Source organism: Papaver somniferum, chromosome 4 (assembly GCF_003573695.1).
Source record: "Papaver somniferum cultivar HN1 chromosome 4, ASM357369v1, whole genome shotgun sequence".
NCBI classification, from domain to species: domain Eukaryota; kingdom Viridiplantae; phylum Streptophyta; class Magnoliopsida; order Ranunculales; family Papaveraceae; genus Papaver; species Papaver somniferum.
In genome coordinates, this window is record NC_039361.1 from 155991054 (window position 1) to 156005268 (window position 14215).

Here is a 14215-nt window from a genome sequence, read left to right on the forward strand (position 1 = left end):
TTGTGGTAGATTGGATTTATTGATTGTAGTAGACCGGCATCAACACGGTTCCTTTGGGATTAAAGGTGTTGTTGGCTTAATCTTAACCGATTACCTTTTGGGGTGATTGAACATAAGATAGATCTTGACCTGACGAAGGAGTTTATGTTGAGATAAACGGAAGAGCCTTTGTTTGACTCGTATCACTTGGTTGAAGAGAGTTGATACCAAACATATTTCTTGTTCCTTTATTGTTTGAAATACGAACCAAAGGGATTGTTCCAAGTACGTGACTTATATATAAGTTGGAGGCGCGGGAATACAGACGGAACTAGGGATACTATAGAGTTAGGTGATTAGTCTCAACTATACGAAGTAAGTGTATTTTGTGTAGCGGCTTAATCCTGAGAGTATTCAATTCTGGACAAGGTCCCAGAGTTTTTCTGCATTTGCGGTTTCCTCGTTAACAAAATCTTCCTGTGTCATTTACTTTTATTTTCCGCATTATAATTGTTTTATTATAATTAAAGTAAATCACACAAACGTTAATATCCTATTTACTTAATAAGCAATCCTATTATGTTTGGTTAAGTCCGAACCTTTATATCAAGTAAACACACTTTGTTGTCGTATTGTCTCGATTTCGTATCCATAGACGATCACACGAAGTGTGAACCGATTAGTTGCATTGTCTCGATCTCGTATCCATAGACAATCACTTTCGGGGAAAGGACTTATAGGTCGGAAAAGTTTTAGCTTGAGGTGTATTTGGGTACCCTCGCCTTTTCAATTGGTATTAGAGCAGGAAAACACGAAAAGATCTAACAATCTGTGTTTGGTGCGATCCAATCTATAAGAATGAACTCGAGTTCTCACGAATCGACTTCAATTAACGTGCCGCCAAGATTTGACGGAACAAACTATCTATGGTGGAAATCTGCTATGAGATCTTTTATTCAATCACGAGACTTTAATACTTGGCTATTATTCGTCGATGGTTATACTCTTCCAAAGAGAGAAAACTCAGAAACCGAACTTAAACGTTTAGCAGAGTTTTCGAGCGAAGAAAAGACATTGTCAAAGCAGAATTCAGATGGTTTGAATGCTATTATTCATGCTGTAAGTCGTGACCTACAATATCATGTGTCTACATGTCAAACTTCGAAAGAAGCTTGGGATAATCTGCAGATCGTATTCGAAGGTAATACTTCTGAGAAAGAAGCTAGACTTCAGACACTCACCTCCGAGTGGGAAAACCTTCGAATGGATGACAACGACACTTTTGAAGAGTTTCACATTAAACTCTCTGAGATAATTAATACTTCTTTCTCGTTAGGAAAGACTATTTCTGAAAAGGATATAGTATGTAAGATTCTCAGATTTCCATCTAGATACGATTCTAAAAAGTATGCAATCATTGAAGCTAATGATCTCTCCACCCTATCCAGGAGTTTCTTAGTTGGAAAACTAAAGATCTTTGATCAAAAAATATTGTTCAAACAAAAGAGCAATATGGGTTTCAATGTCATGAAGGGAGTTTCGACTCAATATTCAGATGATCAAGAAGATCTCTTTTCCGATGATGAAGGATGAATAAACTATCACTTGTCTCTTCTTACTCAAAGATTCAAGAGGTTGCTGAGACGACGAAAAAGGGGAACACAGGTATCAAAAAGGAAGAGTATTCATTCACATAAACATGAAGATACCTGAGATGATAATGATAATATTCCTCAATGTTACAAGTGTACAGGTTTTGGACATATCTCTCCAGACTGTCCAACTAATGATACACAGTGGAAAAGGAATGCTTATACTGCGACTCTTGATTATTGTCCAAGTGAGAATAATCAAGTTGATGAGATAGATCATGTTTCAACCTTTGCAGAAATCTATGAATCTGAAACCCTATCAAACATAGATTCTCATGAAGAGTTCGCTCCTCAGATTCTCAAGAACACACTTCCCTGTAAAGATAAAGGAAGTTACCTTCTTAATCCTGACGTTGCTAAATTAAAGTCTTTTCTTGATCAACTTAAACATGGATTTCTAGATGTTAAGGAAAAATTTAACAAGCGACTGAAGAAAATAGAGATTTCTCAATGCTTTGGGAAAATACAGGTATATAAAATTCTTTGTGCTATTCGTTCATGTCAAGATGAGATTAAGGTTTTAAAAGCAGAAAATCAGAAATTGAGAGAAAGTCTCAAATTCTTTAAAGATTCATCACATAGGATGAATGACTTGTTAGACAAGAAGGTAAGAATAAAGAAATCTGAGAGATTCAATTCCAGAAAACGAAATTGTTCTGGTGTTTGTTTTTTGTGCAAACAAAGCGGTCATTTTCAATGGGAATGTCCTAATACTAAACAAAGAGAGACTGTATAAAACCAGAAAATCAAGATCTAATTCTAGATCGAAAAACTCTTGGAAAAAGGAGAATAAGCTCTCCGAACATCGTGATCTCACAAAGAGATTAAGGAGTAATTCTCTGTGCTCAAATACCTTGTTGAAATCTCTTAAGGAAGAAATTCCAACAATCAAATTGGGATAACCAATTCGGTTATCATGAATCCTTACTGGTTACCTGTAATAATATACGGTAAGGACATAAATGTAAATATTTATCTTTAAATATTTCCAAATAAGAGTTTATGATTTTTCGGTTATGAAAATTATTCTCAAATATCTTTGAAAGAGATATCTAAAGGTTATAAGAGGTAAAAATATCTTACTTCATTTTTCATAGAGCTCTGACAAACATGTCAACCTCTAGTTGCAGTTCTCGGAAAACCGAAAAGGTTTAGACTATTTTGTTTCCAAACAAGAAAATTCTTGAGTCTTCTGATGGGGATTCTGATTCATCTCCAGAGCTTCAACGTGATGTTCCTAATGAAGAAATTTCTTCTCTCAATGATAATCTGCTCAAAAATCTCTCATAAAATTGGATCTAATTTTATGTGAAGTAAGAAACATGGAAAAAGACTTGAGGAAGGAAGTGAAAGATTTCAATGATAGTGTTATGAGTCTTGAATCCATACTTGTGATTATTGAGGATGACTGGAATCCGATAAAATCTGTTGATCCGGTCTCGACTTTGGAAGGAAACTCTAAAGGGTCATTTTCAGAGTTTCATGAATGAGAAGTTTAATAGACATAAATTTGTGATTACTTTCACTGATTGTATTGGTCTATTATGAATAAATTATTATGAATAAAATTATTTGTTTTGAGTAATTTTCTTGTGATAGTTTTGGTTTACATAGCTTGTGGTTTATTGCTTTTATCTTATTGCTATGTATGATTATGAGATGTATGTTTTCGGTTTTATTACCTTATTGTTCGATCTCATATGTGTGAACCCTCATGGTTTGGGTGACTTTTTGGTTTAGCGGGATTAAGTTCCAACCCAAGTAGGTAGGCTTTATCAAAGGATTATGAGGGGTTCTGATAGAAACATTATGTGAAAAAGTCACAATATGTTGAATCGATTTTGGTTTAGCATAAAAGCATATGTGTTTCGACGGTTTTCAACTTTTACTTGCAAATAGTTAAAACCGGTTTTCAACGTTCTCTGGTAAAGGTTGAGGGATGTTGTTATTCTTTTTGTTTACGCATAAGGATGAAAATGAGGGAAATTTCGATCTCAATTCTCCCTGGACGAAGATGCTATCATATTGGAGGAATGGATGCGAAATTGAGGTAACAATCTTGTTAGTTAATTGTTTTCTTGTTTAAGAAAAGCCTGAGTTTATATCATATATATGCATTTCTTTTGCTTAACGAAATTTAGGTACAATTGATTTTTATTCCATTATGTTTGTGTGGATGTGTTTCAATTGATTTCTGTTAATACAAACTATTGTTATCTTACTTTATTGTGTGGTATCAATCGTTTAGGCTTAAAAAATTGTGGTACAATTGATGTGTGTGTTGATTCAATTGGTTCTAGTTAAGAAAAACTATTGTCATCTTTCTTTGGTATGGTTACAATGGTTTAGGCTTACAAAAGTTCGGTACAATTGATGTGTGTGTGATTTAACTGGTTCCGGTTAAGAAAAACCTTTGGTATTTTGCTTTGGTAATGTATCAATGGTTTAGGCTTACAAAATTACAGTGCAATTGCGGTGCTTATAACGTCTTATGTTGATTCAATTGCTTCTGGTTGAGGTGAATAATTTTGCAAGTTGATTTATATTGGTTTGTATGAATTATTTATGGCTTAACGAAATAATATGTGTACGGGATGAGTTGTTTAGTCCAATTCGATTCCGGATAAGAAACTAAGTTAATTCTGATCTTAGTTTGTCTTATCAAAGTGAGGTTTCAGTTATTCAAGTCTAATCGAATGCCTAAACAAAGAAATACTAGTTAAATAACCTAGTATTTGGTTTGTTTGAAATTGAAAGGTCTAAATATATGGATAATTAGAACCTGATGAGAAAAATGGAGTTTATACTTTATCTTGGTCTTATCGAATTAAGCGGTTGTTCTTGGACAATCGGTTTAGCAATGGAACTAATGTGATTTGTCGTTTTTGGTTTGCTAAACTAAATGGGAAAAATTGTTTCGGGAAATTGTTTCCTTGGTAATATATCAAAACAAAACTACTTGTAGTTCCGTTTTTGATGTTGGTTATCAGAACGTGATGTGTGGAACCCTCGTGCCTAACTCTACAGGTTTGCAAGTCTATTTCTGAGATTTGTAAGATTCTTTTCGCGTTGTCCTTTATTTTTTCGTTTCTTTGTCATTTTTGTGACAAAAAGGGGGAGAAATATATGGAGTAAACAGGTGATACTGGCATTGATTGTATCTTACTTGGTATATATCAATTGGTATCGCTAGGGAAAAGAGCATTGGTACTTGAATGCTATATCTAACGAAAGAGTGAAAGCACAGACTAAGAGGGAGTAACATGTCATATTATGGTATAACAAAGCCGTGCAGATTGGTTATCTACCTATCTTCCTTAGGGGGAGTATTTTGCTTTTTTATTGTGATGTCAATAGCGACATTTTCAAGGATTGAATGTAAGCAGGATTCCTGTGCTGTTGAATCGGGAATCAAGCTATATAATAAATTCTTGTAATTTGTTTATCCATATGATGTAAGAGTTTTTCACTAAAATTGACAAAGGGGGAGATTGTTAGAGCATTGCTTGGTTGAACCCACCAAGCGTTGGTATGTCAAGTTTGGTTGTCATATTTTAGTGAACCAAAACTCATGTTAAGAGTCGCTTGATTATTTACTAGAGTTATACTTCCTATAGGTTAGCTTGAAAGTATTAGGATTTGAGACATTACAAGTATTGCGAAGTCTTGAAGATGTGAAGAAGCAAGGAGCTACAACAACTACAATCATCCTTCCACTTGAGGTTAGTGATATTTGACTTGAACTGTTTCATTCCCTAACGTATCTTTCAAGTCGTGCATATTGAAAACATAACTACGAAGCATGTTGAACTCTAGATAGACATAGTATTAAGGAATACAATACGAGGTTTATTGCTTAACCATTAAACTTTGTAGATAAGACATCGCCATAATCATTTGAATGTTATTGTGATTATGTATGGTTATAAGGTGAGGATTTTATCCTAGGGAACAATGTTTACATGTGTTCTAAGGAAGTAAGTTCATAAACTTGTTTTGTGAACCGAAAAGGAAATTGACAGGAGTTATTTGTTTTGTTATTCATTGCATATCTTATGAACAACCAATATGTGTGATAAAGTAGAACCGCTCACCACTTGTTGTGTTCTTGGTAGAACTATTCATAAAGTCTTGAATTTTGTATTGGTAGAACTTTTATTAGTAAAACCAATCTTAAGTAATCACCTTGGTATGATCGGAATGCAACTGCCAAATGGAAGAGGGGAACCGATCCTTGTAAGGGTTGAAGGGAACCGATCCTAGTAAGGGGTGTAAGGAGAACCGATCCTTATAAGGGGTGAAGGGAACCGATCCTAGTAAGGGGTGCAGTGCAATAGGGGAACCGATCCTTGTATGGGGTGCAACACATTTACAGAATAAAGGGGAACCAATCCTGTGAAGGGGTGCAACACATATAAGTTAGATACCATATATATGTGGGGAACCAATCCTAGTACCTAGTCAACCATATATTTGGTAAGCTAGTGTGACTATGCGCAGTACTCACATGGAGGTAGAACCGAAACTTGTTTTGGTAGAACCGAAAACCCGTGATTGTGATTGAATGTTGGTTTGATCAATCACATAGTTCTTGAAAGTCATATGAACCAATTCTAAACTTGTTTGGAAGTGTGGCAAATCGGTTTCAAGATTGTAAATGTGAAAGAGAACTTACAAAGTAAAGATGTCGATAAGCTTTGAACACGTGCCGAGAATGTTTATTTCTATAATTGTTCAAAGATATTCCTTAAAGGCTAAATGGAAGAGAATCCCAAAATCGAAACATAAGTAAGTTAAGAATCTTTTAATTAAGGTTATTAATTTATCTTGGTAGGAAAGTATTGGAATTAGTAATATGCATTTACTAATTAGATTTTCCAAGAGATTTCGATTATATTTTTGGACAGAGCATTTCAAGAAATTATGAAAACCGAATCTGTGCATTTATGAATATCTTGAGAATATTTTCGGTTTTGGAAATTCCTTGGTGTCCAAACTTCCTTGTCTATATATAAACGAAGTTTGCCTTTCTAGCAAACTAATCCTTCATAACAATTTGACTTCCTCTTTTGTCATTGTTACTGGTGTAGCCGCCTATCGGAGAGGAGAGTAATCTAATTAGGTGAAATCTCTTGCGGCCGATCGTTTTAAAGTCTTCTTTGGGATTGAGAAGCTCTAGCACAAACCGCTGGTGGGAAACTAGATAATTGCGGTTTATCTTTGTTTTCGATTGATTTGATTGACTAACGGTGGTTGAAATATGATTGCACCTAGTTTGTTTATCCTTGAGAATCTTCTCTTCTGATATAAGATTCACTCAAACTAATTCAGAGTTTCGACAGGGATATTTAGACTGTTGTTAGTTCTAAAGATGGTCTTGTGATAATCCATTGTTAACAAACTCCGTTCTGTGTGTGATTGATCACAAGAGATTCAAGTGATTGTGTGCAGGTTTTTATTGAAGATTAAAGAACATTTGAATACAAAGAAGATATTGAAGATTTGACTTGTGTTTATAATCTTTGGTGTGCACAATACTTGTTTGGGAAAAGAGGATCCAATTAATAATCGGTTTATCCTTATGGTAGATTGGATTGATTGATTGTAGTAGGTCGGCATCAACACGGTTCCTTTGGGATTAAATGTGTTGTTGGCTTAATCTTAACCGATTACCTTTTGGGGTGATTGAACATAAGATAGATCTAGACCTGACGAAGGAGTTTAACGGAAGAGCCTTTGTTTGACTCATATCACTTGGTTGAAGAGAGTTGATACCAAACATATTTCTTGTTCCTTTACTGTTTGGAATACGAACCAAAGGGATTTTTCCAAGTACATGACTTATTTATAAGTTGGAGACGTGGGAATACAGACGGAATTAGGTATACTATAGAGTTAGGTGCTTGGTCTCAACTATACGAAGTAAGTGTATTTTGTATAGCGGCTTAATCCTGAGAGTATTCAATTCTGGACAAGGTCCCGGGGTTTTTCTGCATTTGCGGTTTCCTCGTTAACAAAATCTTCCTGTGTCATTTACTTTTATTTTCCGCATTATAATTGTTTTATTATAATTAAAGTAAATCACACAAACGTTAATATCCTATTTACTTGATAAGCAATCCTATTGTGTTTGGTTAAGTCCGAACCTTTATATCAAGTAAACACACTTTGTTGTCGTATTGTCTCGATCTCGTATCCATAGACGATCACACGAAGTGTGAACCGATTAGTTGCATTGTCTCGATCTCGTATCCATAGACAATCACTTCCGAGGAAAGGACTTATAGGTTGGGAAATTTTTTAGCTTGAGGTATATTTGGGTACCCTCGCCTTTTCACTAATAGCAAGGAAGGTAGCTTTTTGTTTCACAGATTAGGGATTGCCATTCAAAAAGGCGTATGAGCACAGCTTATTGCTAGACTCCTAGCCAGCCTTATGTAAAGTTCTTAATATATGTACTAGATTTTGTGCCCGTGCTACGCACCGGGCGGACCCCAAAACTACCCATCATTATTTTGGTTTGGTGTGATGTTGGCTTCGCCTCGCCCAGTCGTGCATATTTGATTTGGTGTGGCTCAGCTTCGCCTCGCCCTGCCGCTTAGGATATTTAATTTGGTGTGGCTCAGCTTCGCCTCGCCCCGTCGCTTAGGATATTTGATTTGATGTGGCTCAGCTTCGCCTCGCCCTGTCGCTTAGGATATTTGATTTGGTGTGGCTCGGCTTTGCCTCGCCACGTCGCGAAGCATTTTTAACTCGGTGTGATGTGGCTTTGCCTTGTCACATTGTGCATTTTTGATTTGGTGTCGCAGGGCTCCACCCCCGTCAAACCAATGAATGAGATGTTTTGAGGAAATGTCTATATGGCTTCAAATATCCAGAGTAAAGTTGAAAGTCAACATTAAAATACTGCCCAGTAAGATGATTATCTCTGTATGGTTCTTTGGTCCTAACTTAGGTAAAACTTAATGCCTATCTTTGCTACTTTTTGGTTAATGATAACTATTGTTGGTGGTGTAGATAAACCTGCCTATTCACTGCAATACTAAAATTGACCTTAACTCGGAACTCTTACAGCAGATATAAAAGTTTAGAGTTGAAAAAATTACTTATACCTGTAATAGTACAGGCTATCTAGCATTAGCTCTTAGACGTGCATCCCGTCGATATATAATTCTACTTCAATGAACAAAATATCGGCTTTTATAACGACTAATTGTCAATTGGCTAACATAGTATAGGGTTTATATGAATTACATTGACAGGAGAGATCAGTCATCAATAATTAAGTACTTCAGCTATACATAAAAAGCTTGAGAAATTGATTAGATTTATACTAAATGGCTAAAACAACAATACGATCTCAAGGATGCCTCAAAATTGGATGGTCATAAAACAGTGAGCACGTAAAACCTGTTTTCAGATTGAACCCGTTATGGGTATCATAAGTATCATCTGCAGTTCAAAAAATAAGTGAATGTTAACCTCATGAAGAGGAGAGTAATACTACTGTTAAATGATTCCAATCAAACCTTAAGGAAAGTGCCAGTTGGTGGTAGGGAGTTTCAGCATCGTGAAGCAAAGTAGATGACCAATTGAAACAAACTAATTTATCACGCAAAGATCCACCAGATATCTTACAAAAATCACTTTTTGACTTATACATATATATTAGTTAATTAAGTAACTAAGAAGATGTATAATGAAGTAAAACTTTACTTCTACCTTGCATCCATCCTTGACCTTTGAGCAGAAGTGAAACCACCTCCTTTTTTAACCCAGCAGTTTCCTGCAACAAAATTGGATTCTACTCCAAATAAGGCAAAATTGGATTCTACGTCGTTAGCAAAAATATGCTTCATTCTTACAAAACACCGGTATTATAGATCAATGCAGTACGCCCCTTGTGTTACATTTCATAAAAATATATTATACCATATAGCATGATTCAAATATCAATTAAATTAAATAATTCAGATATCAACATGATAAAAATATGCTCCATTCTTATCAAAATTAAGATTGTGTCCTCAGTATTTAAAAACAGTGATTAATACTTACAAAATATTTCCGAAATCTAAAAACAATCAGTACAAACAAAGAATAAAATAAAAATCTAGGGTTACCTTCTTCTTGTCTTCCTCAGCATCGTCTTTCTGATTTTACGTTGCGTCAAGGCACCAAATTTGGTTTCTGATAGAGCTTCTTGAGATCTCATAGTATTTACTGATGAATCGTATATGGGGTTTAGATGGATTTGAGCAAAGATAAGAAAGTTTATGAAGAAGATGTCACTACCATGGATTATTGAGTGGAATTAGAGAAGATTAAGAATGAATCTAAGAGTTCATGTGGTTGTAAGAAATTGGTTTAATTTGAATTCGAGATTGTAGTTAGGGTTTGAGAAGTAATTGGAGATGTAATTCATGAACAGAGAAGAATCAATTTCTAGGATTCGCTGTTGTTATTGGTAAATGGAAGTCAGATGTTTTTCTGATTCACTCTTAATCTCTCTCTTTAATCTCTCAATCTCTGCTTATGTTTCGATCTGAATCAGCAGCAGCAACATCCGCTGCTTTGTTGATTTTCTTCTCAGGTGAACGGGAGAATCAGAGGAAATATCCTCGAGTTTTGACGGAGAAACAAAACGAATCATCGAGTTTAGGGTTGTGTGTAACGATTTGGGTTAGTTTTCACAGGAGTATTCTCCACCTTGACGGTGTTACTTAACGTCCAGTTAAGTATTTAATGTAAACGGAGTATAACAAATTAATTAGGTGTAAGTTCTGACTAAAGTATTGTGTACCACCTTTTGGCAAACGGTGTTACTAACGGCCCGCTAAATAAAGGGTGTAAACACAGTATAATTGATGTTTTAATGTCTCAACCAATAGTGTTCCGCCACTTGTCGTCTCCGAAATTACTATAATCCAAAGCTTTTATTTAATTTAATTTGAGGACGGTGGAAGCTCATATAACTTAGCATTTTAAAAGAAGAAAAATGTAAATTAATCTTCGAAAAAAAATTAGTTTGGGAAATATCGTAATAGCTCAATATATCTACTCCACCCGCCGTTTAAAAACCAATCTGTCATTCCGATATATCTCAACCGTTAGTATCTTTTCAACTATCAACGGTTTAAACCATCGATCCATATGACACAAAATGCACCAATGAAACTCCACGAACACCTATATTCCCTTAAATAAACCAACTCTTCTTCTCCGATATATATCAACCGTTCACTATCTTTTAAATTATCAACGGTCTCCACTATCGATCCGTATGAAACAAAATCCACTAAAAACTCTATCAAACCTCTATATAAATAAACCAACTCTTATTTCCATTCATTCACATCAACACGCAAAGTCTCTTATTTTTCTCTCTCCCAAGGCGGCTTCTTCAGTTTTTCCGTTCACTTTTTTTACTTTACTTCCGATCAAATGGCGCCGAAAGCAGCAGAGAAAAAACCAGCTGAGAAGAAACCAGCAGAAAAGAAACCAGCCGAAGCGAAGAAAGCCGAGAAAGCACCAGCAGAGAAGAAACCCAGATCCGAGAAGAAATTACCAAGCAAAGATGCTTCATCAACAGATAAGAAGAAGAAGAAATCAAAGAAATCAGTCGAGACTTACAAGATCTACATCTTCAAAGTTCTGAAACAAGTTCATCCTGATATTGGTATTTCAAGTAAAGCTATGGGTATCATGAACAGTTTCATTAATGACATCTTTGAGAAACTTGCTGCGGAATCATCCAGATTGGCTAGGTATAATAAGAAACCAACTATTACTTCAAGGGAGATTCAAACTGCTGTTCGTCTTGTTCTTCCTGGTGAATTGGCTAAACATGCTGTTTCTGAGGGTACTAAAGCTGTTACCAAATTTACTAGTTCTTAATCATCTTTTATGTTTTTTTTTTTAGGTTTTAGATCTAAAATTGGGGTTTTCTTTTTAGTGGTTTCAGTTTGGGGATTAGGGTTTCGCATATGTAAGTAGTATATCAAATTTATCCAATTTCAATTGCTAATCCAGTTTCTTGTTAGTGAAATCAATTGTCTTAATATTTGGATATGAATCAATTGAAAACCGTTTAGATTTCTCCAAGTGTTGATTTATCTGAATGATGATTTTGCTATTTAAGAAACACAAATACGGCACAATTTAAGAGTATTGTAGGATTCATTGGTTGGATTTTCTGTGAATTGCTAGTGTTTTGATATTACCAGATCAATTTTACATGTTGGATGCAGACAGATAAAAATGTTATTAGTAGCCTTAGCTTATTCTTATGCAACCTTCCAACTTGAGATAGTCTGAACTCTTCCTTAGAGAGTTTTTGTGTAGGTCATATTCTATAACAACTGTGAGTATGCAACTTCTTCTTTTAAGGCTGCTAGTCAATCCCAGTCCCTATTCCTTGGCTTTTGTTTCCTGTGGATGCTGTCAATTGGGTTTTGGCGAGATGTGGGATGAGCTCCTCTGCAATGGTGTTTATGGGAGGTATATATTTTCTTGCAATATCTAATTGAAGTTGTACAGGCGCAAAAATCTACTCAAGGTGTAAAGTTTCAATGTCTTAATTGAAGGAATGATTAAAAATTATTCACATGGAAGCTTGTTGTAATTGCTAACTAGAGGGGAAAGAAAATGAAGAACCTCTATAGGTGGTCAGATTTCTGTTGGTAGGGCGGGGGCATGGTATTCTTCTGTCTTGCTGACATTTTGATAGAGAAGATAGAAACTTGGGGACTTGCTTGAGGACCATGCAAGGTATTTTCAGATTTTCCTTGACTTGTTAATTTATCATAATTTGTCGAAAATCAGGGGTTTCATCTGCTTGAGTAGCTTCGTCCCCTCGTAGTAGATAGCAAAAATGTTATTTTTATGCATTTTTTCCTTCTAGTTTTACTGATAGGTTAGTTTCAGTTGTTGAGAGAGCGTAAGTTAATTGTATAAGTTGGGCAGACATTTGGTAGCTGTTGATCTATGAAGTCGCACAGCACAGTCTTGTCCTCAATTTTGTTTAACCAGCACACTTGCACTGGCTAAGCTTAGCAATCGCATGTTCAATAGTCGAGTAATTCTTGCCTTGACGGTCCATTAGACGGTCGAGAAAGAAAGTAGTTAAGATTATGTACATGATTTCTGCACACAAATGGGATTTGAGTGTAAAACTTAGTTGAAAATGGTATCCACCAAACTCCAAGATTGATAGTTGTAGCATTGAAGATGGTAGGGATGAGTTATACTCAGGTTTGTCAATTTGTTTGTATGAATTTACGTTGATCTCCATTAAGAAGGGTGAATAAGAAGATAGGGATTTGATCCTTACCCTAATAAAGTTCCTGTAATTTTCTGAAATGTCATAGAGGACAGCCTTAAAAAGTTCATGCTTCAAACAATTCATTTAAAGACCTGCAGTGAAAGACTCCAACTGCCAAATTTCTCAGCAGTTTCGCTACTGCATACGGGGTTATCAACACCCCTCCCAGGACTCCTAGACGGAGTTATAAACTTACCGGTTTGTGGGGACGATGATCCCAATGAAGAGCTCCATTACAAAACGCCCCGCACCTTTGTGATTTATTATCATCATAACATAGTAGACGCTGGATATCTTGAATTCGTTTCCACGAATCCGATCTAAGTGAATAGATCTCAGCAACTAAGTTAGATTTTGAGTACTTTCCAATAAGCACAAACTTGTACTCATCATTCTTCCGGTCATAACCAAACCCATATGCTGACACTCGTAAGCTGCGGTATAAAGAACTATCATATACAATCCCATACGCTGACACTCGTCGTAAACCACGATATAGAGAATTATCACCTTGAATTTGAGGTGGACTTGGTATTGGCATTTCTTTGTAGGCCCCCGTAGTTGGGTTCCATAAACAATAACCAGTTTTAGTACCAGCGCGCGTGCAAAACAAGCCATTACAACAACCAACAAACCAAGCATTCCCAGCAACATCTTTGAGATCGACTGGGCAACTGATCTTCTTAATACGGCTTTTAATGCCATCAAGTCATGACGACGATAATAATGATTCGTTATCTATACAGTACACATCTTCACCACTTAAAAGCATGATACTGAAGTTATTTTTGATTGTGTCGATAAGTTTAGGGTTATTGGATAAGATGCTCCAAGGTTCCGATACACACCTGAATTTTAAGAGAGATTTAGCAGGTAACCTCGAATGGATTTCGATGATAATTTCTTGTGGCAATAATGGTTTCCCATTTATGGTTTCGTTATCTTCCGCCTAGTAGTACTTTTACTAATTGATCAAAACAAGAAACTGATTTCTTTCTTACACATTAAAAGCAAGGCAGGCCTGCATTTATACATATCCTGACTAAGACAAGATATGTTAGAAACAAGACAGGCTGTAGACAGCTCACACTCAGCCAATAAGAGGCATTTCTCACACACTCTTACACACGTGAGAACATTATAAAACACTCAGTACTATTAGCCCCCCTCAAGCTGGAGGTTGGTACTAGAGATTACCTTCAGCTTGTCTCTGAGTGCAGAAAACCTTGGTCCTGCCAGTCCCTTGGTGAGAATATCAGCA

At 35.8% G+C, this 14215-nt stretch overlaps 1 protein-coding gene and 1 long non-coding RNA gene across 2 annotated transcripts; one reads left to right on the forward strand and one right to left on the reverse strand.

Annotated features, from left to right (window-relative positions):
* Positions 1-8815: 8815 nt before the first annotated feature.
* Positions 8816-10313, reverse strand: LOC113274393. The gene is made up of 3 exons (XR_003322994.1): positions 9755-10313; positions 9354-9417; positions 8816-9083 (listed from the first exon to the last, which is right to left on the reverse strand). It is a non-coding gene; the product is annotated as an uncharacterized LOC113274393 (long non-coding RNA).
* Positions 10314-10988: 675 nt separating this feature from the next.
* On the forward strand, positions 10989-11732 carry LOC113271673 (histone H2B.3-like). The gene has a single exon (XM_026521572.1). It carries the CDS (start codon positions 11076-11078, stop codon positions 11526-11528), a length of 453 nt encoding a protein of 150 aa, XP_026377357.1. The 5' UTR covers positions 10989-11075; the 3' UTR covers positions 11529-11732.
* The last annotated feature ends 2483 nt before the right edge of the window (positions 11733-14215 follow it).